This window comes from Procambarus clarkii, chromosome 2 (genome assembly GCF_040958095.1).
Source record: "Procambarus clarkii isolate CNS0578487 chromosome 2, FALCON_Pclarkii_2.0, whole genome shotgun sequence".
In the NCBI taxonomy this organism is placed as follows: Eukaryota; Metazoa; Arthropoda; class Malacostraca; order Decapoda; family Cambaridae; genus Procambarus; species Procambarus clarkii.
The window spans coordinates 15688452-15713804 of record NC_091151.1 but is presented as its reverse complement, the minus strand read 5'-3'; the positions used below and the strand labels follow the sequence as shown (position 1 = coordinate 15713804).

The 25353-nt window shown below is 43.4% G+C and overlaps 1 protein-coding gene across 2 annotated transcripts in view; it reads left to right on the top strand.

The window, feature by feature from the left end:
* Positions 1 to 23834, top strand: part of LOC123762444 (UDP-glucosyltransferase 2) — a 42609-nt gene extending 18775 nt beyond the window's left edge. For both annotated transcript variants that reach the window (XM_045748955.2, XM_069323788.1), the window contains exons 3-8: positions 11944 to 12186; positions 12666 to 12899; positions 13151 to 13315; positions 14789 to 15011; positions 15489 to 15708; positions 22736 to 23834. In XM_045748955.2, the coding sequence (XP_045604911.2) occupies positions 11944 to 12186; positions 12666 to 12899; positions 13151 to 13315; positions 14789 to 15011; positions 15489 to 15708; positions 22736 to 23018 (1368 nt within the window). In that variant the 3' untranslated portion in view covers positions 23019 to 23834. The remainder of the gene's footprint in view (positions 1 to 11943; positions 12187 to 12665; positions 12900 to 13150; positions 13316 to 14788; positions 15012 to 15488; positions 15709 to 22735) is intronic.
* The last annotated feature ends 1519 nt before the right edge of the window (positions 23835 to 25353 follow it).

The following is a 25353-nucleotide window of genomic DNA, read 5'->3' as shown; positions in this document are numbered from 1 at the left end:
CGAATGGTGCGCATCTCGGAAGGTGGAGACCAAAGAACAACTGGAACAACTCGTCTTATTAGAAGACTTCAAAGAATGTTTGTCCGGTGATCTGAAGACATACTTGGAGGAGCAGTAAATAGAGACCTTGGGTGCGGCAGCCACCATGGCTAAAGAATATATTCTAACCCATAGGGCCTCTACCAAGTATGTTTCGAAGAGCTACTCAAAACCATTTTTGAAGTATAAGCCAGAAGAGGAGAGGACCGTCCTACATAGTGCTGTGAAGACACCCCCCAGGTAGTCCAAAGCAAATTAGTCTTAGGAGGGACATAGTGTGTTGTGCCTGCGGGCAGAAAGAACACCTAGCTGCTAAGTGTAAATGTAGAACAGGTAACGACCCGCATAGGGAGGGGGGGGGGGGGAAGGTTATGGTGGTGAGTTGTGTGACACCACTAGTAGACACCCAGTCTCTAGGGGGGAACAGAGAGAAGCCAGGATTGTTCACCCTTACACTTCAATAGGGTATGTATCGAGTGACAAGTAGGTCTGTAGTGATACTCAGAGACAGTGGAGCAGCCCAGTCTCTGATTTTGAGAAACTTGTTACCCGAGGAAGTGTCTACTGATAGGAAACAAAGGGTTATCTTAGATGGGTTTCCCTCGACGAGGTACGCTGCCCCTTTAGTAGAAGTACATTTTAAGTCGCCATATTTCAATGGCAAGTGTACTTTGGCAGTAGTGGATCATCTTTCTATAGAGGGGATAGAGGTTATACTCGCCAACGACTTAGCTTTGGGTTTGGAGAGGAACCGTCCCATGGTTGTGGACGATCCGGTAAAAGGATGTAAAAGCTACAGTAGCAGTACAAACCAGAACCCAGACACATCTGAAATTAAATGAGTGTTGACAGCCCTGAAGTTAGAGGAGTGAACGCACTCTTCATTAGTGTACAGACAGTCACCGTAGTAACACGCACGAACCTAGTCTTTGGTCAACACACCGGTACATATCTCCAGGCTCTACCTGGTAGCCAAAATCGGACATTTCCTGTATTCCAGATTTCTGTCTCCCTGAGAGACTGACAGATCGGTACAGGAAACGCCTTCTGCATACAGCCACCAGCGGTACCACGGCTCAGGGAGGTATTGGCAGTTCGCCTCAGTTTTTCGATCTTCCTCGGAGCATCGGTGCTTATATTAACAAAAGCGTGCAAATGTAGCCCCGTTACGAACAAGCGTGTCAGGTAGATCATTGCATGTGGTCTTGGTGATCACTTTGGTCAAGACATCTCTATTAATACAGTTTTTAGAGCAGGACTTTCTCCTGACATTGATCATCTATTTGCAAAAGTCTTATTAGTTTTATTCATACTAATTTGGTTTATTTCCTTTTTAGAAACCAAACCAAATTCTTTTTGGACGGGAGATGTTACGGTATCGACACCATCGTCGAAGTGGAGAACGGTGATGTCGGCGTCATCTATGGACCTGTACTCCAACTCCCAAGTATTTAGGTGCGATGCAAACAACACCATCTGTTGGCAATGGTGTGGCATCGATGAAAGATTCCTGTTTCATCCCTCAGTTAGGAGGTGAGGTCGGTGATGATGACCTCTGGTGGGTGGCATAACGATATCAACACCATCTAGGTTGTGTATGCAATTACATTGTCAGTTCCCTGGTGGAAGGATGTTATCCCAAGGTCACCCAGTATGCTGTCTGTCTAGCTAACGACATTTTATATTCACAAAGGTGACGAAAGGAGACAATTGTGTTGAGGAGGGCAGTTCACCTTGGGCAGTCCTGAACTCTTGACTTGGTCCTGTGAGGGGACACAGTGACCGCCGTCGGTAGTAGCAGTGTGTTAGCTGCTGGATTTATGCAGTGTTGTATGGACCGACGTACCCGGGATTTGACCAAGAAGAGTTACGAGACGACAGTAGTGTTTCTGTTGAGAAGTGCTGCTAGTGTGTTGATAGAGACTTCTGCCAGTGTGTACCTGGAGAGTAGAGGTGGAGTATTGGGACATCGTGACAATACAGTGTATGGACTGGCCCATGTCGAGGAAGGTGTACTCGCCAGTGATTACCATTAAATGTGGACGATGTGTACCTGGACGTAGTGGACTTGCCGGGATTTGATGAACACTGCCGTTCTATTGAGTGTTCTGAGTGAAAGCGACACAGAGTAAATATGTGCAGTAATAATTAGAGATATAATATATATATATATATATATATATATATATATATATATATATATATATATATATATATATATATATATATATATATATATACATATATATATATATATATATATATATATATATATATATATATATATATATATATATATATATATTGGTGAAGGTGATAATATGAAGGTGTAGTTGTGTATTACCCCCCCCCTCACTCCCATTTATTCTTTGCATTACTACTTGCCACCACCAGTTCTTGAAAGTTTGCTATCGACTTAGGGCAGGATCAAGAAGAAAAGGCTATAAAACACGTTAACAGAATAAACCCGACTACTGGCCCCAGCTGGCCATAACAAGGTTGGTGAGGAACTCATTAGGCAAACTAAAGATTCACGAGAGGGCAGTTTCCTGTCCCAGTGCCTCAGGGTCGCGATCCAGAGAGGAAATACTTGCTGTATCTTGGTCACGCACCCCACCTCTGAAGTGCTTGAAGAGGTCTTCCAACATTAATTGTTTTATGTGTGTTTTCTGTAAACTGTAACACAATGTAATAAAGTTAAACAATAAAATTAATCATAATAAAAAAATATGGGTGGTAGGAGAAGAAATTATTAAAGCGTTCGCTGAGAATCTACAAAGTTTTCTCTGAATACTCTTTATTTTCTTCTTCGAGGCTATGGGTTCCTACAATTGCACCAGAGATGATACCCCCTATAATATATATATATATATATATATATATATATATATATATATATATATATATATATATATATATATATATATATATATATATATATATTTTTAGGGGTACCACCACTGGTTTAATTAAAGGGACCCACATCCTCGAAGAAGAAAATAAATAGTGTTCAGAGAAGACCTAGTGGATTCTCACTGAATACTTTAATCTTTTCCTCTCCTACCACCCCTATTATTTTATTTTTATTTTTTTTATTGCAATGCTACAGTTTACAGAGAACACACACTTATATAACAATATACCAATCAGTGTTCGAAGACCTCGTCCAGTTCCTCGGGGGTCGGGTGCGTACCCAAGATACAGCACGCATTTCCCCTCTGAACAGCGACACTGAGGCGCTGGAACATAAAACTGGCCGCTCTTGGGTCTCTAGTCTTCCCAATGAGTTCCTCGGCCAGCTCCTTCAGGAACTTAAGTGCACATTCACCCCAGGCGCCCAGAGTCTCAGAGCCTATTGGCACGAACCTGTAACAACGTTCTAGGTCCCTGTACTTGTTAGTTTTCTGGGTCTCCCTGAAGGTGGCCGCCCCGCCTCCCTCAGCTGCGCTGTAAGGTAGATAGGTATCAGCCAATGTGGATGCACACGTGTAGTCCCACACGACCTGTTTACCTTCCCTCCACGGCTGCAGGGTGACTCCATCTGGGCGTTTTTGACTGTTGTCAGGTCTGCACAACTGAGGTTCCCTTTGTGCTGGGCACCCAGCCGAAGCCAAACTTCTCTTGATGATGTCATTGACTGCTTCATGTCTGGCAATCTTTCCCTGTGTCTTACGACAGATGAGACCATGGCTGCCGTATTGGTCTGCCCGTGCATGGCCGCAAATACACCGGTGCTCGGTGGAGATAGGGGCGGCAAGGCGCAGAGCAACACCAATACTTAGGGTCCGATGGTCCAAGCGGGTACCCAAGGCGGAATTAGGGACTGCCAACAGGAAGTCCCCGGCATGAAGCGCTTGCACAGCTAGAAGACGCGCTTTGTCCTTCCTGGAAGCTGCCTCCAGCAATGATGTGGCGATGTTCTCCACTATGGGGCTATCCCATTTGGACTGTTTGCAGTCATTTGGAAAAGTCGGTCGAGGATGAGAGTTGACGAGAGTGTCCCACTGACCGGCTCCTTCCGCGAATTTGGGATCATGAATCCCAATGGAGTCTCTTAGGTGTTCCGGTAGTATTTCCTTAACTAATTCACCTGTTGCACTGGTCGAGGATAAAAATGCTGGCAATGCTAACTGTGTCGCCTTGCGAATACCTATTCCCCCGAGTCTAACTGGGAGCGTTGCTTGGTCCCATTGGTCATCTTGCAGGGAGAGGTTTAACACTTTCACAGTTATTGACCTTAGGAGTGTGTCATATTCTGTTAATTTTGGGCTGTCGAAGGAGGGAGCACACCTTAGGAAATAGGTCAGTCTGGGCAAAGCCAGGCACCTTGTGAGAAGGTACAAAGCATTGCGGGCGTCCAAAGCCCCTATTCTTCCCTCTATCCTCCTCAGGTCGTTCAACTTTTCTTCGAGGACTACCTCAATGGCGCTCGAGCCCAGAGGTGCCCCTAGCAGCACATTGTCAGTGGGAGCGATCACTTGGGCTCCTGGCAATATGGTTCGCACTGCATCTATGGTTGGTTGGCTAGATGAGATGATTTCACACTTTAATGGGTTTAGGGTGAGTCCTAACTCCTCTCCCTTAGATTTCACCAGCTGTAGATCTTCTAGCAGGGACTCCTGTGTCCCTGCCAGGGTGCCATCGTCCAGGAACCAGATGTTGAGTTCGCTGGTCAACCTGCTTGTGACCTCTTTAACAGCTATGCAAAAAAGAAAAGGGGCAAGTGGGTCTCCCTGCTGGACACCTTCTGCAGAAACAACTTCATGTTCCCCAAACAGCAGCGTCGATTCCCTACTGTACCCTGCTGAGACGAAGGGGAGTAGAGACAGAAAGCTTGTTCGAACTGCTTCCAGTACCACATCCCTTTTTACCTGGTTGAAGGCATTTTTAAAGTCTAATTTAATTAATGCCTTATTTTCTGGGAGGTGCTTGATATAGACTCGTGCTGCATGAGCTGCTGCTTCACAGCAAAGGGGACACCAAAACCTAGTTGATGGGGTCGAAGCATCGTCGCAGCGTCTATGCTAATTTTTCTGACAGCTGCCCTAGCAACAAGGCGCCGAAGTGTGTTACCCACGGCAATGGGTCTGACTCCACCATCTTTCTTCTTGAGGACACAAAGGGATGCTGCAAAGAAAAAGGGTTTAATTGTATCTGGGATCAACCCAGAGAGGCAGTCGTTGACAAACTTCGTGATCTCTGACAATAGTGTCTCGGCAACTTCTCCGAGAACTGGGTTTACCATCTCCTTGAGGTGCTGAGGTCTTACTCCAGTGTATCCCCCTGCCGAGCCTGGCGGAAATGACATGATGGCTTTGTATACCTCTGACGCTTGGAGGAATAGAGGTCCCATGTCTGGGACATTTGTGTCCTGAGCAGTGGGTTCCCATGGTACTCTAGGAGGGTGCTTCTCTCTCAGCGAGTTGGCGGTAGCGGTATTTCTAGGGGCGATTGTGTCTTCGCTGGTAAGTAACCTAATTGCCCCTACTGTGTTGCCCTCTTCAATTTTTTTGGTCACTTGTGTTCCTAGTTAAAAATTGTCATTGGAACTCTTAGGTCTGCCACGACGGTTTTTGCGTTGAGGAGGGATGGGGATCAAGTTGTCAGCTCTGGGGGAAATTATTTATTGCCCTAGTGACTGATGAGGCTAGCGACTTGCCTCCTCTTGTAGGTACGCCTAAGCAAATATTGCCAAACAGGAGCAAATTATGCCATGCTTTGATGGTGGCTGCAGCATTAAGATTTTCAGACCGTTCATTTACTTTCCTTAAAAGGTCTGTATATTTCCCTGCTGCAAATGGGCGCGCTGCTTTAGGAATGTGGGGAAGAGTTCTGGTGGTGGATGCTTTGATGGCCCCCAGGAGGTCATCTGATGACATGAAGGTTGCTGGGATGTGTGGGGGTGCCGGGGGGACCTGTGGGCCTTCTCTCTCTACAGGTGCCGTCCATGAACCCTCACAGCCGTTGTGTTGACGTAGGGTTCCATCGTTTCAAAAGGCTGTGAGATTCGTCACACACCCGACACGTTCCTCTGGGTCTGGGTCCTCTGGTTGCACGTCTGGGTGCACTGTTCCCAGGACCCTGTTCTTGGCTGAGGGGTTCCTGGTTAGTTGGTGGAGTCCCCTCCATCCCCCGGGCGGCCGGCGTGGGAGGGATGACAGGGGTGGTGGCGGCAGGGGTGGACACGGGTGGTGGCAGGAGGGGTGGCTAGCTGTCCCTCACACTCACCACTCCTATGAGTACTTGTGTCTCCCTCCCTTTTTGGAGGAACCTGAATGCCTGCTGTGACCTGTGCCATATCTGGGTGCATGGAGGGTAGCACATCCCTGCCACAAGCACTGTGTGGGCGGTGAATAGGTGGGTGGAAGACACCCAGGCGCAGGGTGGGCTGGTTGGTGGGGCGGGGAGGAGGTGGGGGTTGACCGGGCCTCGCTCAGCTTGAGGGGGGGGTCTGGGTGACACTTAAACACTGGTATAATTTTCTTGTATATCACTGCACAATGGTGAATGAATCATATCTTGAGGTTATCTTGAGATGATTTCGGGGCTTTTAGTGTCCCCGCGGCCCGGTCCTCGACCAGGCCTCCACCCCCAGGAAGCAGCCCGTGACAGCTGACTAACTCCCAGGTACCTATTTACTGCTAGGTAACATACACTTGTAATCCGACACACTGTGAGCTCTATTAGCTCTGACCATGATTGCTGATTTTTATTTTCATTTTTCTTTCCCATACGTATTTCTATAAACACTGGGTGGCACATGGGTGACCCCCCCCTCGCCCGACCGAACAACAACACCCCCTCCTCCCCCACACCTTAGCCGTGGGAGGCCTAGAGGGCGCCAGCGTGGCCCTCACTGCCGTTGTATTCCATACCCTGCACACCCACCTGTTTGTTCCGTTTATGTTGAGATGGTCCACTCTGGGCACCTTCCTCCACTCCTGCACCTTCCCAGGACATTCACACAGCACTCTGTGAAGGCTAGGCACAGTGACGTCAGGATGTCCCTAGCAATATATATATATATATATATATATATATATATATATATATATATATATATATATATATATATATATATATATATATATGCAATTGATGATCACTAAACACTGATCATTTGTATGCGGAAAAACCACAAAGAAATGGGGGAGAGAGATGAACGTTTCGGCCTGTTAAAGCCGCTGTCAACACCAGACTGACTGGAGAAAGAGAGAGGATACAGGCCAGCACCTGGAACCTGATCAACCCATCTCTAGGGAAAGGATTACCAGAAATAGGAATGGTCAAAGAGGATTAAGCGGTCAGAGAACAAGGATGAAAGATTAAAGAAAAGCCTCATGAACACACAATAAATGAATATAAAATTGTAATGATACATTGTAAGCCTCCCTCTCAGAGTTTTTTCTTAAACTGTTGTGTAATATTGTAACTTAAAACAGGGTCAAGTTTGTACATACCAGTACTAACATTGAGAAGATTTGGACATTGACTAATTAGGGCAGACTCAATTAAATTCCGTTCCACAAAGCCATTGCAATTGGCAATGCTTTTCGCCCCATCCCAATTAATAGTGTGATCACACAAACTTGTGTGTAGATACAAAACATTAGACGTTTGGGCAGTTCTTATACTATAAGCATGTTGGGACATACGTAATTGTAAGGATTTTCCTGTTTGTCCAAGGTACACAGACTCATAATCATTGTAGGGAATCGAATACACACAACCTGCTGTACCAGGAAAGGTTTTTATTAAATTAGACTTGATCGTATTATTACTGAACTCCAAATTGATATTAATGTTCTTAAAAACTGTGGAAAGTTTCTCAAATCCCATCGCATGAGGTACCACCAATGAGTTTCTATTTTCTGGTTTCGCTTTGGAGACATTATTATAAAACGTGCGTTTAGCTTTCCCAAATGAACAATCCAAAAAAATCTTAGGGTACTGTAAACTTTTCCCAATTTCATATATTTTAGCTATCTCTTCATCAAAAAACTCAGGGCTGCATACCCTCAAAGCTCGAAGAAACATTCCTGAAAATACTGCCTGTTTAACTTTACTATGATGATTCGAATAATAATGAACAAACGACCCCACGTTGGTAGGTTTTCTATACACATTAAATTTGAACCTTCTATTGACTCTATGAATCATAATGTCCAAAAACGGAAGAGTACCATTCTCCTCATTTTCACATGTGAATTTTATTGAAGGTACCAAAGAATTAAGTTCATTAAGAAAAACTATTTGATCTTGGTCACTCGGCCATAAGCACAAAATATCGTCGACATACCTAAACCAGACTACATTAGAGGGGATAATCCTGGATAAGATCTTTGTTTCGAGAACTCCATATACAAATTGTTCAAAACTGGGGAAAGTGGATTGCCCATAGCCATTCCAAATGTTTGTTTGAAAAATTTTCCATTGAAACTGAAATAATTGTCTAAAAAATAATAAAGCATTTGGAATGGTTATGGCAAGTCGCCAATATACGATATTCTGAAAAAAGACGAATATCTGGCAAAAATTAACCTCATACTCTCTGACCAAACTAAATTCCAAAGGGTAACGAAGGACACTACAGCCGAATTGAAAACGAAGGTAAACAGATGATCGAAACTGTGAACGTCAAGAAATCCGAGCTCCACCTGCCAAAGGTTATTGGGGAATACAAACTTGGTTATGCAAGTGGGAGTGTCAAGACCCACAATCCAAGAAACCCACTTCGGCCAATCATTAGCCAGATACCCACACCCACATACAGACTAGCTAAGCAACTCAACTGCTTGTTGACTCCTTATGTACCTTATGCTTTCAGCCTGAAGTCTCCAAAAGAATTCTTTGACTTACTGCGGGGAGCACAGGCCACAGGGATAGGAGCCTCTTTGTATGTAGAGTCGCTGATTACCAACGTTCCTGAGGATGAAACAATCGGGATGATAATGGACAGAGTGTATCGTGATCCGGCTTGTACTCCTCTTGACATACCAGAAAACATACTAAGAAAGCTACTCCAAGTCTGCACTAAAGAGACACCCTTCTTGAGTCCAGATGGGCACATGTATAAGCAAGTAGATGGTCACCATGGGTTCTCCCCTAGGTGTCCTGTTTGCGAGCTTCTACATGGGTACCTTTGAGCAGAGGGTCTTAGTTGACATGGACTCGAAACCCACCATATACTGCAGGTATGTTTACAACATTTTTATGCAATTACCTGATGTCAGATGTCTGCAGCAGCTGAAGGAGGCTTTCAAGCAGAATTCTGTGTTAAGTGTCATTTACGAGAAGGAGAATGATGGGAAGCTGCCCTTTCTAGATGTAATAGTCACGGAAAGGAACAGAGGGTTCCATAGTGCAGTCTACACTAAGGAAACAAACATAGGAATGTGCCTCAATGCCAACAGTGACTGCCCAGACAGGTACAAGACGATTGTTGTTAACGCTTATGTCGACTGATCTTTCAGTCACATCCCAAGATGGATGCAAGTCGATGAAGAACTCTGTAGGGTAAGGCAGGTCCTAGTCAACAATGGCTTCTCTAACGGTTATGTTGAAGACATCATAAAAAGGAAGGTGAAATGCCATGCAACCTCTGAAGAGTCAACTAGCACAACACTTGTACCCCCCTATTAGACTGTTTTAGAGGAACTTCTTTTTGACGACTCATAAAACGGAGGAAAGTGTCCTGAAAGATATTATTAATAGGAACGTTATCGCTACAGACAAAAATCAGAAAATACAATTGACCATTTACTACAAAAACAAAAAACGGCCAACCTACTCATGAAAAACTCTCCAGACACCAAACAGAACGCCTTGAAGGAAACCAACATCGTCTATGCCTTCACATGCCCACTTAGGGACTGTAAGCCCCAAAGACCTCAGTATATAGGCAAGACAACAACGTCTCTTTCTAGGCGATTAACAATGCACAAACGGCAGGGCTCCATCAAGGAACATCTTCTCACAACCAGACCATCACCAGAGAAATCTTAACAAGCAACATAGAAAGCATCGATAGATACAGCGATAGCAGGAGACTCGACAACAGCGAGGCACCTATACATCAAAAAGTCAACACCAGCAATCAACAGCCAATTAACGCATAACTATATTTTACCCACTTCAAGACCCCGAACCAATATAGAAGCAACAAGAGAAAGTATGGGCCAATAGGCCTTCTGTAGTTACTTCCACTCTTATGTTTTCATAACCAATTTATACACATCTCACCCAAAACTTTTGTGTCATATCACCTCACCCAAAACAAATATAAGCATGATGCAGCAGTGTAAACCAGTCTTTGAAAATGTAAGAAGTCTTACGAAACACTTTTAGGGGTCAGACCAAGAATAAAAATGGAAAAATATATTTTTGCCGAGTTAATTTTTCACTTACCTTCGGCAGTGAAGAAAAATGTAAGAAATAGTGAGAAGATTCGTGTTAGAATATTTAATCTTACCCTTTCGGTTAAATTCAACAACATATGTTTACAAGACAGACTGCTACCAAAATATAATAATATATGAGCCACAGCAAGCTTCCCCTGACTGCCAGTCCTTCCCACCATTCTCCCCCTCCCCCGTTCCCTCGTCCTCCCAAAAATTATCTACTCCCCAGTCCCCTTGTCCTCCCCACTATTCTTCCCTTTTCCTGTCCATTTGTCCTCCCAACCATCCCCCACTCAACCGGACCCTCGTCCTCCCCACCATCTTCCACTCTCGTGACCCCTTGTCCTCCCCACCATTCCATTCCCCAGACCCCTCATCCCCACCATCCCCAACTCTCCTGTCCCCTCGTCCTCTCCACCATTACCCCTTCCCCTGTCCCCTCGTCTTCCCCTCCATCCCCCACACCCGTCCCCTTGTCCTCCCCACCATTCCCACTCCTTCGTCTGATGCATTCCCAATTGATCTGATGTTCCCATCAAAAAATTGGTTACAAATAATGATCTGATGTTTCCATCACTGGAAAATAAGAAGAGTTAAAAAAACAAAAGGAAAAAAAATTATACTCATAAAATAAACAATATGGTAAACAACAGTCAATTCCAAGGCAAGGTCACACAAAATAATTAAACCAAATATAAAATAGTTTGATATTTATGAAAATTCAATTTATCATTGCAATCGGAAACATTGAATTGGAATTGTAACGTATTTAGTATAGCATGTGTTGCTCTTACGCGTAACAGATGGTGTTACGCAGATTTAAAAAAAAAAAAAAAAGAACATGAGATTTTCCTGTCACAGGTGTGGCATCTATACTTATACTCACGAAATGAACGCTATGGTAAACAACACAGCTCAATTCCAATGCAATGTCACACAAAATTATTAAATCAAAATGAAAATAAATCGAAATCTATGAAAATTCAATTTATCAATGCAATCAGAAACATTGTAATGGAATCGTAACATTATTAGTATAGCGTGCGTTGCCCGTACTTGCAACAGATGGCACTGTTTTTCAAAGAAAGCATGTTTTTACCTGTTACAGGTGTGGCATCTATAAAGGAGGCATATAAAAACACGCGCAAATTCGAATGGAAAGTTGTGTCAAAATTTCAAAGCAATCGGTAAAGAAGTTTCGAAGATTTCCCTCACATGAATAACAGTTTTTCAAGAAAATCATGTTTTTCCCATCACAGACGTGATATCTATATAGTATGTATACAAAAACCTGCTCGGATGCGAATGAAAAGTTGTGTGAAAATTTCAAAGCAATCGGTGAAGAACTTTCGGAGATTAGCAATTTTGAACAAACGAACATTTATATTTTTATTTATATAGATTTATATATAAGAATTTTGGACATAAATATATCCTACCTTCTTTGAGCTAATAGGCCTCTTGCAGTTTCCTGTATTATTATGTTGGCATGTTGTCTCCACAGGTGACGATGTTGACTAATCACCCGAAGTCGTCAAGACATCCCAGCATCCACGAGGCGACTCACGGTCTTCCATACTTGAAAGAAAATATGAACACGTTCCAAAATAAAAACAAAAGAGTCACAATTCTAAGGGAAAAAGTGGTAGCCATTGCTAGGGAAATGTACCGCACAGCCGCCGTGAAGGACCTCTACCGGAGGAGAAAAGAATTTGATCTAATGTTAGTTGACAATATGTTCAACGAGGTAATTATTGGTTATTTTATTTGTTCGTACTTAAGAGGGATTAGAAGCCAAGTGTGATGACTCAGTATAATTAGGAGAGTTGACCCTCTTTCCTTGATCTAGTCAGCTTAGGCTGTAAATATTGCACTGGTCAAGAGCTCCAAAGCACAATGAGATCGCCTTCGGCCCAGAGTTGTTATTATGGACCACATGGTAGCGTTTTGCAGCTCCTCAACTACTTAATGATTGTAGACTAAACTGCCCTGACTGAGCTCAGTCAGTTCCTGTGTGATAGTTCATTGGGTAATAATGTTAGGTCCCTTGAAGGTTATGATGCTCAAAACGGATATTAATAAAAAAATCTTATATTGGAATACTTAAAATAAGTAAACCGCTGAATATTAATCGATATTTAAGTCTATGTAGAAAATATTATTACATATTCATAATTCTTGTTTAATTATTTTTTTTTTAATTCCAACAACAATCATCACCTACAGGGGGCCTATCCATTCTTGCATGAAGTCCCTTTCATCACTGTCTTCACTTCAATGTTGAACCCCCATCACAGCGCTGTCCAAGGTAATGTCCTCCACCCGGCCTACATCCCGTCCATCACATACGCCCGCTCCTCCTCAACGTCTGCCTGGCGACGATTCCTCAAAACTGTGTCACATATTTATACGCAACTTTATTGGCCCAAATGGGAGGAGATATCTGCGATACAGCAGGAGGTGAGTTTAGCACAGTTGTAAACAAGATTTCAAACAATTTATAGAGCTCTTTCGATCCACAGGTGTGTGATGGTAGGAGATTCATTTCAGGTCTAGTTCAAATTTCTTGTAAGACAAAATATATGAGTATTTACTTTTATTTGTTAAATATATATGTATGCTCATCTCTGTACACTGCAGTGTTTCAAGTTGCCTTGTCTCACAGAAGCATGGGTTTCTATTAGCAAATCTTCAGAAAGGCCTCTCTCCAGATCTCTGCGCAGTTCCCGGAGCTGCCGCCGCTGTTGGACCTGGAGAGGAACATGAGTCTGGCGCTGATCAACACCCACTTTAGCATTGGTATACCACTGCCTCTCCTGCCGTCACAGGTGGAGGTGGGCGGCATGCACTGTCGACCCGCCAGTCCTCTGCCTCAGGTGAGTTGTCCTGCCCTCACAGGTGAAGGTGGGCGGCATGCACTGTCGACCCGCCAACCCTCTGCCTCAGGTGAGTTGTCCTGTCCTCACAGGTGGAGGTGGGCGGCATGCACTGTCGACCCGCCAACCCTCTGCCCCACCAGGTGAGTTGTCCTGTCCCTCCGGGTGTTGTTTACTAGGCACAGATCTTAACCTTAACTTAACATAAATAGTATAAAGTAAAATTTTAGTACAATCATGTGCATATGTAATTAATTAATGAGAGACAACTGTTGCTTAATTGAGATGTTGCAAAGAGAAATGTTCATAGAAATATAGCATTGAAAATATGCTAATTTAAAGTAACTTAATCAGAGTACAGCCAGACTTATGTTAATTTGCCAGAATAGGCTACTGATTAAATTACATGTTGCCTTCAATTATTAATCAGACATTCACATATTGTACAGCAGAATTAATGTTTAAAATGCTTGTCTATCGAGGTAGGGATGTGTAGACATATTATTAGTTGGTGTGAACTTTACTCTATAATTAGCACTAGTAGATTGTTAAAGAAATATCATGTATGTTTTGAGGGATCTTCTTTAAGATGTAAGTTTTATAAGTAAATTATAAAGAGTTAGAAATTTCTAATTCATGGATGGGTTATACCTTTTGACATCTTAATTAACCATTACTGGTGAAAATTATTAATGAATGAATAAGCATGACAATGTTGCCATTTTCCAACTACTTTTAAAAAAGGCGTTTCGAGCTTAATTTAATAGAATTATTATGTGTTACCGGGATGTGTTGTGGTAGGTTATTGATTATGAAACATAGGGGGAGTGCTTGTGACTAGTTAGTGGAGTTACTTGATTTTGTACTTAAAGAGGCAACTTCTCTGAATGAATGGAGTGGAGACAAGGCAACTATTATGAGTAAGCTTGTCGCAGGCCGTCTTCTAATTTTCAAGTCCAAGAAAGTCAAGAGTTCTTGAGAGTTGGATGTTTCCGCTGATCGTCTCTACGACACCCTAAGCGGCATATTTTCTTGCTGTTGGTGTCATTGTCGTTTAGCATGCAATTAAGAAGTGCCGTTCATCCAGCCACCTGTTGTTGGCCAGTTTTGACAAGGAGGGGGAGGGGGGGGGGCTTCAGCTTGAGTCGTTTGTAGAGTAGTTTGGCTGTTTCACTGCCTTGTTTTCCTTGAATCTTGCAGGTTTTTTTGTTGCTTCTGATATTTTTGGGATGTTTTTACAGTGATGGTCATCATAACCATCCTGTCCTCCTCGTGCTTCTATGAGAGGCTCAGGATCTGGCTCTTGTTCCTAGTAGGCCGTTCAGGACTCGAATGGCTGATGTGACTCAGTAGCAGGAAATGTACTCTCAGCCATCACGCTGAGAGTACCAAGTCTCTCAGCATGATGGCTTCAGGAAACTACCGAGGGCTCCTCCAGGAAAAACAAAACACTCGGCACAGGGTACTTTACAGGAGCTGGAGTCATGGATCACAGGGGCGGGGTCCGCTGGCGTCATCTACTTCAGTTTAGGCTCCATAACGCAAGGCATCGACATGCCAGTCCAGTACCGCGACCTCTTCGTCCAGGCCTTCCGCAGGCTGCCGCAGCGCGTCATCTGGAAATACGAGGGCGAGCTGGAGGACCTCCCTCATAATGTAATGATTGGCAAATGGTTTTCTCAACAAGATATTCTCGGTGAGATTATAGCACTTAACAAGAAATTTTGACCTTATGATCAATATTACTATATTATGTATGTTTTATCAAGGAATACACTTTGCAAAATAATAATTTTAATATCTTTATTGTTTAGTTTTTGAAGTCTTATTTGAAATGGTTAAATTTTCAGGCTACTAATTAATTGGAAGAATAGCTTCAGTAATCAACACAGACTTAATGGATGCTAAAATATTCTCGTTACAATTTTAATCAAGTTTTCGTACACGTTCTAACTACAGGCAGTAAAATTACAACCTAGATCAGTCAGTTCAATTTTGAGTAAGTACGAATATAAGACAAACTTCAGACATAGAAACTGTTCCGCGGACTACTGGATGGATGTGGGCAGCAAGATAGGCAACTGAAACCCGTTTGTAGATGTTAGCTTGAAGATCATGTACTTAGCCTGAAGATTATGTAGGTTCAGTACCTAAGACGCCCTGTGTACTGCAGCCCACCACAACATGAAGGTGTTCATCACGCACTGCGGCCTTCTGGGCCTGCAGGAGGCCGTCTACCACGCCACGCCCCTCCTCGCCATTCCCCTCTTCGCAGAGCAGCCAGTAAACGCCTGGTTTGTGAGGGACTCCGGTATAGGACGCTTTCTGGAGTTGGTGGACCTGACCGAGGACTTGGTCGTCGATGCTCTCACCGATATTATTAACAACCCAAAGTTAGTGTCAGAGAATTGTTGATGGGAGGAGTTTGTTTGGAGCCATACATTATGGGAAGGCTGTGTTTGATTTGTTGTTTACTACTTTTTTAATCTCCAATAGACAGTGTTTAGAGAAACTGATCACAGGGGTGAAGGGAAAGAAGTGCGGAGAACAAAATGTACTGAAGGTTAGCGATGTTAACTCTCTGCTGGTTCACTCTCTGAGTGACTGCTGGTTCACTCTCTGAGTGACTGCAGGTTCACTCTCTGAGTGACTGCTGGTTCACTCTCTGAGTGACTGCCGGTTCACTGAGTGACTGCCGGTTCACTGAGTGACTGCCGGTTCACTCTCTGAGTGACTGCCGGTTCACTGAGTGACTGCCGGTTCACTCTCTGAGTGACTGCAGGTTCACTCTCTGAGTGACTGCAGGTTCACTCTCTGAGTGACTGCAGGTTCACTCTCTGAGTGACTGCAGGTTCACTCTCTGAGTGACTGCAGGTTCACTCTCTGAGTGACTGCAGGTTCACTCTCTGAGTGACTGCAGGTTCACTCTCTGAGTGACTGCCGGTTCACTCTCTGAGTGTCGGAAAATCCGACACCATTTTATATCATACAGATAATAGCTGTGTTGTATAAACAAGTTAACCATAGAAAACGTAACTTGTAGTGGAATTACCGTTTAAAGAAAACGGGATATCATCACCACATACTATTATAAATCACCACCTATTATGGTGGGAATTATTCTTAAATACATTAGTCTTTGGACTTTACCATCATAAAAACATCTTATATAAATTAACTTAATTATCAATATTAAAGTAGAGTAAATGTGACCCTTCTATCACTTTCTGAAATCTGGACAAAGTAGGCCAGGCGTCAGGGAGGAAGGAGAGCAGCCATTGTTTATTGAGACCAGAGGCTCACACGGGAGCAAATTCGGCTCCTGTTAAATTTACTTGGACGTAGTGTTATGGAAACCAAAGGTGTACCATTTTTCAACACGCTGTCTACATATCAAGTTAAGTGTTCTTTCCGAAACCCATTATCTATCATTAGTGGCCATTAATGTCATTGGGTAGGGTTAGCCGGTTAGAACGCGAAATCGCCTCAAACTAAAGGTAATTAAGCCAGGTCTTCATGTTCCATGTACAGTTTTCTCTGAAACACTTGGCATATATAGGATTCTGGCTTCACAGCTAGCGCACTTTTGACAAGTCAAGACGAGGATGCAAGATTATGTGCACCAGTTACTGGGTGATGGAAGCTACCTCAAAGAGGATAATTTGGTGTCTACACCCTAGTTATACCTGGTGGACTAACCTGCTGTACTATAAGATAAGGAACCTTTTCAATGTATGTAGTTACTGTAGTTTGATTGGCTGCATATATATTAATTTAATAAACCCCCCCTAATGTGTAGAGGATCGATTTGTGAGATTAAGAGATTATTGCAGAAATACAGTCCACTTATCATTATACAAATTGCTATCGAAGTATATAAATTAACGTAAATATAAATTCATATAAATTAAATAAATATAAATCTCACAGGTCGGTTCCCACATTATTTGGTCCTTCGAACCGGATGACGGATTATTTGATCCTTTGAACCCATATTTGGTCATCTTAGTACCGGATGAACCAGTTAACCAGTGGATTCGTTAAATAAACTAGTGCAGTGTTATTTAAACAAAGGCCAGCAGTCAAGACGGCAGCCTAGCCTCGAGGGAGCTCAGGAGCCTCCCTCAGCCCAGTTCAGCTTCGTCAGCGGTTTCATGCACACCCACAGATATTTGGTGGCGTGTTATTTTGTGAAATGACAGCGCTAATATAGAAGCCAGCCAAATTAGTGGCTGTGTCTTCGCGATATTGTTCACGGATTTCGTGGTGTTACATTTCGCGAGAGATTATCTACGAATTTTGTGGAGTTTATTTCGCGAGGTCACTAATAATATTTAATACTTCTAGATAATATTAGAAGTTTCATAGAGGCTAATTAAGAGGCTATTATCAATAATTGTGTATATTATTTCTCCAAATAGAGAATTATTTAATATATATTGCACTAGTGATCACAGTATAATATTTACTAATTGCCAACCCACAACAGGGTAGGATATGACTAGTTGAACTATTATCGTTCATCCTAGTCCCATTATTACCATAGTCAGTTGTACTATATTAAACAACTTAACACCATTAATGAATGGTGCAGACCCTATTTTGGGTGTAATTTTTATCAACTCGAGTTGAGTTGTGTATATATAATAATTTACTTATGATCATTACACCTTTGAGTGATTAATTAGTGTCTCTTCCATCCTAGGGTGATATTGAAGAGCTAACCTAAAGGTACTTCCAGTGACACTGGTTTATCACTCAAATCATTAGTGTGTATGATTGTATATATATATAATGTGTATTAATTTTAAGTGCTAACCTCTAGTAGAGGTAGGATTATTGCCTAGTGAGTTCAGAATTTACCCTAGGCTACCATTAGAGCTTGTTCAGTATTATGAGCAGCCCAAGTACAAGCCCCACAAGGCTTCACCAACTAGCCAGTATGGATAATGCAGGGAGAATGAAAAGAACCCTTGCAGGTCTTAAAGGCCACTTAACAAGACAGATCAAGAAATGTGAAGATTTGTCACAACAATCTCAAGTTGATTATGCTGACCTGGAAAGCTATTATCAAGCAGCTGCAGGTAAATTTGAGCAAATCAAATGCCAAATAGCAACATATGTGGCTGAACTTGCCAACACCAATTTATCAGAAACAGAAATAGACGACATTATGGTTGATCTTGCGAATTATGAAGATCAGACTCAAGCCACATTACAGCCTTATGTCAAATTAATTGCCCAGAACAAGGCAGCAACAACAACAACAGTTGCATCTAATACGAGTCAAGCAGAAGCTCGACTCCCTCCAATTAATTTACCCACTTTCTCAGGAAAAGATGAGGAAGATTGGGACGAATTTTGGAACAAATTCGTTGACCTTGTAGACTCAAAACAATCTTTACCAAAGAGTAGTAAATTCTCTTATTTGCAAGGCCAATTATCAGGTGAGGCTAAAACAGTAGTATCCCATCTGAGATTAACTAATGACGGCTATGATCTGGCAGTAAAACTCCTCAAGGATAATTATGCCGATCCAGAAGTAAGAACATCACATTTAGTTCATGAGCTGTTGCATTTACCCCCACCGGAGGCTTCAGCTGATTCACTCCAAGTCTTCAAGCTGGAGGTAGAATCATTGATCAATGCCCTCAGCCTGACAGCAGATACAAACGGGGCTGAGTGGGTCTTGAAAATAATTGTCCAGGAGAAAATACCTAGGGACATATTGAGACAAATGAGTGCTCATTACAATAAAAGCATCTTATCCATGAATGAAATATCTGAAGGTTTAAAGTCAGTAGTTCATCAATTACGAACACATGACAAATTAAAACCACCAAGTAAACCCTCAGAAACCAATAATAGTAAACCACAGAGTACCAAAGGTACTCCAAATCAATCTAGACACTATAATTCAACACCAAAGTGGAACAGTGGCAGTGTGGGCGTATATGCAGTGGGACCCTCCAAGCCTATAGTTACTGTGTCACCCAAGAACGTGACACCAAAGGGTACTGGAAGCTATGGAACATGTTTGTTCTGCAATGAGAAACATTCAATGTACCACTGCCCTAATTTTCCTGATAGTGACGCCCGTGTTGAGCGACTCAAAGATTTGCAACATTGCACGAGGTGCCTCAGGAAACATAACATCAAGGACTGTGATACCCAATTGAGTGACTGCCGGCTCACTCTCTGAGTGACTGCCGGTTCACTCTCTGAGTGACTGCCGGTTCACTGAGTGACTGCCGGTTCACTCTCTGAGTGACTGCCGGTTCACTCTCTGAGTGACTGCCGGTTCACTCTCTGAGTGACTGCTGGTTCACTCTCTGAGTGACTGCAGGTTCACTCTCTGAGTGACTGCAGGTTCACTCTCTGAGTGACTGCAGGTTCACTCTGAGTGACTGCAGGTTCACTCTCTGAGTGACTGCAGGTTCACTCTCTGAGTGACTGCAGGTTCACTCTCTGAGTGACTGCTGGTTCACTCTCTGAGTGACTGCAGGTTCACTCTCTGAGTGACTGCCGGTTCACTCTCTGAGTGACTGCAGGTTCACTCTCTGAGTGACTGCCGGTTCACTCTCTGAGTGACTGCAGGTTCACTCTCTGAGTGACTGCCGGTTCACTCTCTGAGTGATGCCGGTTCACTCTCTGAGTGACTGCCGGTTCACTGAGTGACTGCCGGTTCACTCTCTGAGTGACTGCCGGTTCACTCTCTGAGTGACTGCCGGTTCACTCTCTGAGTGACTGCCGGTTCACTGAGTGACTGCCGGTTCACTCTCTGAGTGACTGCCGGTTCACTCTCTGAGTGACTGCCGGTTCACTGAGTGACTGCCGGTTCACTCTCTGAGTGACTGCCGGTTCACTCTCTGAGTGACTGCCGGTTCACTCTCTGAGTGACTGCCGGTTCACTGAGTGACTGCCGGTTCACTCTCTGAGTGACTGCCGGTTCACTCTCTGAGTGACTGCCGGTTGACTCTCTGAGTGACTGCCGGTTCACTCTCTGAGTGACTGCCGGTTCACTCTCTGAGTGACTGCAGGTTCACTCTCTGAGTGACTGCCGGTTCACTCTCTGAGTGACTGCCGGTTCACTCTCTGAGTGACTGCTGGTTCACTCTCTGAGTGACTGCCGGTTCACTCTCTGAGTGACTGCCGGTTCACTCTCTGAGTGACTGCTGGTTCACTCTCTGAGTGACTGCCGGTTCACTCTCTGAGTGACTGCTGGTTCACTCTCTGAGTGATGCCGGTTCACTCTCTGAGTGACTGCCGGTTCACTGAGTGACTGCCGGTTCACTCTCTGAGTGACTGCTGGTTCACTCTCTGAGTGACTGCCGGTTCACTCTCTGAGTGATGCCGGTTCACTCTCTGAGTGACTGCCGGTTCACTGAGTGACTGCTGGTTCACTCTCTGAGTGATGCAGGTTCACTCTCTGAGTGACTGCCGGTTCACTCTCTGAGTGATGCAGGTTCACTCTCTGAGTGACTGCCGGTTCACTCTCTGAGTGATGCAGGTTCACTCTCTGAGTGACTGCCGGTTCACTCTCTGAGTGACTGCCGGTTCACTCTCTGAGTGACTGCAGGTTCACTCTCTGAGTGACTGCAGGTTCACTCTCTGAGTGACTGCAGGTTCACTCTCTGAGTGACTGCAGGTTCACTCTCTGAGTGACTGCCGGCACTGTGCTTTAGCGATAGTGTAAGAAAAGTAACTGTTTAAATTTTTGCGTGAATTTGTAGCCAAGAGGTAGAAGGGAGTCAGGGCCAGAATGCTCATAGGGTTTGTTATGGTGTTATTTGCCACATTGTAGTTGGAGCAATACAGTCTACCCACAGTCACCCATTTTGGCCACTTACCTATTAACATTCACCCTGCAAAATCGGGTAAGGATAGTCTCGAAGTCTCCAACTTCGTACTGAAAAGCAAACATTCTATATTTTTAGATATATATTTTACCATACTGAATAATTATCAAAACAAAACCTAATAATTTATTGAACTTTGCTGTTCCAGAGAGGAGAAAAGTGGACACGAGGCCGTGTAGAGTGGTGGCCTCGTGTGTCCCCCTGGAGACCACCTTACAAAACCAAAGATTTAATGTAGTGTCATAATGATAAACTTAAATTTAGTTATATAAATTTAGTTAAATAGGAGCATTATTAACATGAAAGTGATACAAATTATTGCAGTCGTGGCCGTAAAAAACTTTCAAATTTCAATTTGATACAAAACATATGGCATTAAATTTGAATGAAGAGAAACAATTCAGAAGATAATTTTCATAAGAGCAATGGTAATCACTGCACACACACACACACACACACACACACACACACACACACACACACACACACACACACACACACACACACACACACCCAGCCTCTTGATATGAGAGTACTTGCAGTAACTATTTGGTCGAGAGTTATTGTTATGTAGTGATGGATGGACAGAAAATTTACTTTTATGTTATTGAATTTGGACAATCGAGAAACCGTTTTTAACCGCAACATAATGATAAGATCTATCCTAACCTCTTCTTGCATTCCTATGTCTCATATGGCACATATATTTCCTATACTAGGCCTAGGAATATTTACGTTCGGTTCAACATTATTTTTTCCGGACCTTATAAAAGCATTACTACAAAAAGTGGTTTACTGGTGGTCCATCACTACATATTGGTACTCTCGACCAAATAGTTACTATAAGTACTATCATCTTAGGAGAATGTGCTGGTTGCTGAGGTGAAAAGTGACGCGGGCTGCCGGCTCCCGGAGTTGATCAGAGAGTCTTAGTTTCATCATCTTGCTGGCACTTATCTCATCTCCGGCGTCAGCGATTATTGACACTATTTCAGAACAGTATATTTTTTTGCTGACCTGTCAATATCATCTTATAATATAATTTAGACACATCGTCTCGTATGTGGCTGAAGACTACTTAGTTAATCTTACTTACCTGCCAAATCTCGGTGTCTGTAAATTAATTATGTATAATAGAGAGCTGTACTTCATTAGTGTGTTTGTACCACCAATGCTTTCATTTATCATTGAGCATTATGTTCACAATAAATTTTTAAGAGACCTCCTATCTCTTGCACACCATTTGTAGTGAAGCGCTCCGTGCGGAGAATAATGTGCGACTTCGTTGATATTCGAAGCTAAATTACTATTCACCGGGTTCTGTACCTCTTACGGATTTTCAGTAGCACAATATTAATCCACTGGAGGCCACGAAATCAATGATCTCTGAGGGACTGAAACAAATTTCCTGCGGATACCGTTTTTTCACTAGATATTAAGTTAGTAATTTGCTAATTCTTTGCACACGTAACTTAGGTATTGTAGTACAAATTCACAAGTATTTCCTAGTAACTAATATATGAAAGTAATATATTTTCCTTTTCACATCCCTGGTGGTCAGGTATAAAGAAAACGTGATGAGGATGTCAGAAGGGATGAGGGACCGGCCGACGTCGCCCAGGGAGCTGGCAGTGTTCTGGACGGAGTACGTCATCCGCCACCGTGGGGCGCCCCAGCTGAGGTCCCCGGCGGCACAGCTCTCCTGGGTGGAGTTCCTCATGCTCGACGTCCTGCTCCTCCTCCTCCTGGCTCTCTTCCTCCTCCTCTTCATCCTACGTCGCTTCTTCATGGGCATCGCTGCTAAACTGTTTTGTAGTGACGGTAACAAGAAGAAAAGTGACTAGTTATATCAATGTCTTCACTGCTATAATCTGCGGTATTTACCAAAGTCTTCACGTAACAGGAAGACTGGTTAATACGATTTAAAAGAGTCAATTGGTTTTATTTAATTTTATGTACATAAAGTCGGTAAGATTTTCAATATTTTCGTTACTACACTATCTAGTAAAGTTAGAGCTGAAAGAAAATACCTTCATAACAAATGAAAATCAACCGATAAAATTGTCAAATAATAGTTTTACAATATCAGTAAGTTATTAAAAGAAAATCAAGAGAATTGCTACCATTAACGTTAGAGTTGGATGCTACCAACAAATAGTTTAAGACCTAGTAACACTGGGTATTGCAGCATTACTGAGCTGCTCCACTTGTAATGTGACTGTGTAACACTGAGTATTGCAGCATTACTGAGCTGCTCCACTTGTAATGTGACTGTGTAACACTGAGTATTGCAGCATTACTGAGCTGCTCCACTTGTAATGTGACTGTGTAACACTGAGTATTGCTGCATTACTGAGCTGCTCCACTTGTAATGTGACTGTGTAACACTGAGTATTGCAGCATTACTGTGCTGCTCCACTTGTAATGTGACTGTGTAACACTAAGTATTGCAGCATTACTGAGCTGCTCCACTTGTAATGTGACTGTGTAACACTGAGTATTGCAGCATTACTGTGCTGCTCCACCAGTACTGTTGCTGTTTAACACTGGGCACTGCTGCATTACTGTAGCTGTTCTAATTGTATTGTTGTTGTGTAACAGTCAGCTGTTCATAGGAATGATGTATTCTTGAATTATTGTATTAAAAAAGTACGAAAACAGGTATTGTATATTGTTGAAAGATATGGGGTGTGGGTGCGCGTGAGCGTCTTTTTCAGTGTTTGCGAGGATAATTGACCTGGCTTTGAATTCGCTCCTGTGGATTCCTTCCCATATTGGTCTCCGAATACATGATAGAACTGATGAGTCGGCCAAGAATTTTGTTCATAGAGAGGGAATTGATTACCAACTTGGACTGCCGCTGAGCAGCCTGAAGGCAGTAATATTCCGGTCAACAAAATTTCGAAGACTAGAGGCAAAGTGAAATTCACACCAGTTCCTCCATCTATCATCATTCTATTATGCAGGAAGTACCGCACGTCTATGGGTCATCCAATAATGTTAGCAGACTTCTAGATGTTACCGCTGCTAGGCTTAGGCTCGGCAACTAGTATCTCTGGGAGTTTGTAAGTTCTGCTGATGTAGATTTGATTATATGTAAAATCTGTCAGTAGAACTATTCGCATATTTTGCGTCATTATATAATGGAATGTGAAAAAATCGTATAATTCAGAGATAACACCATCAATGATGTCCAAGAAATGTGTAAGTACTTCATTCATAATGATGTGCTGCCCGAAATCTTAGCAAAGTATCCAAAATTTGCTTACTGTAGGTAATGCATGCACATGACTGTAACGCTGCCGCCCAGTTGGGTGGGCGTGGAGCACATGACTGTAAAGCTGCCGCCCAGTTGGGTGGGTGTGCAGCACATGACTGTAAAGCTGCCGCCCAGTTGGGTGGGTGTGGAGCACATGACTGTAACGCTGCCGCCCAGTTGGGTGGGTGTGGAGCACATGACTGTAAAGCTGCCGCCCATTTGGGTGGGTGTGGAGCACATGACTGTAAAGCTGCCGCCCAGTTGGGTGGGTGTGGAGCACATGACTGTAAAGCTGCCGCCCAGTTGGGTGGGTGTGGAGCACATGACTGTAAAGCTGCCGCCCAGTTGGGTGGGTGTGAAGCACATGACTGTAAAGCTGCCGCCCAGTTGGGTGGGTGTGGAGCTACCATAACATCCACCACAGGCTGGCCATTCACAATCTGTGAATGGACTGGACATTCACAGTCAACGACCTCTCACATGCTGAGTATGGGGTGTACAATAAACTCCCGCTCATAGGATGCGTATGGGGTGCACAATAAACTACCGCTCACAGGATGAGTATGGGGTGCACAATAAACTACCGCTCACAGGATGCGTATGGGGGTGCACAATAAACTACCGCTCACAGGAGTAGTATGGGTGCACAATAAACTAACGTTCACAGGAGTAGTATGGGGTGCACAATAAACTACCGCTCACAGGATGCGTATGGGTTGCACAATAAACTACCGCTCACAGGAGTAGTATGGGGTGCACAATAAACTAACGTTCACAGGATGAGTATGGGGTGCACAATAAACTCCTGCTCACAGGATGCGTATGGGGTGCACAATAAACTAACGTTCACAGGACGAGTATGGGGTGCACAATAAACTAACGTTCACAGGATGAGTATGGGGTGCACAATAAACTACCTC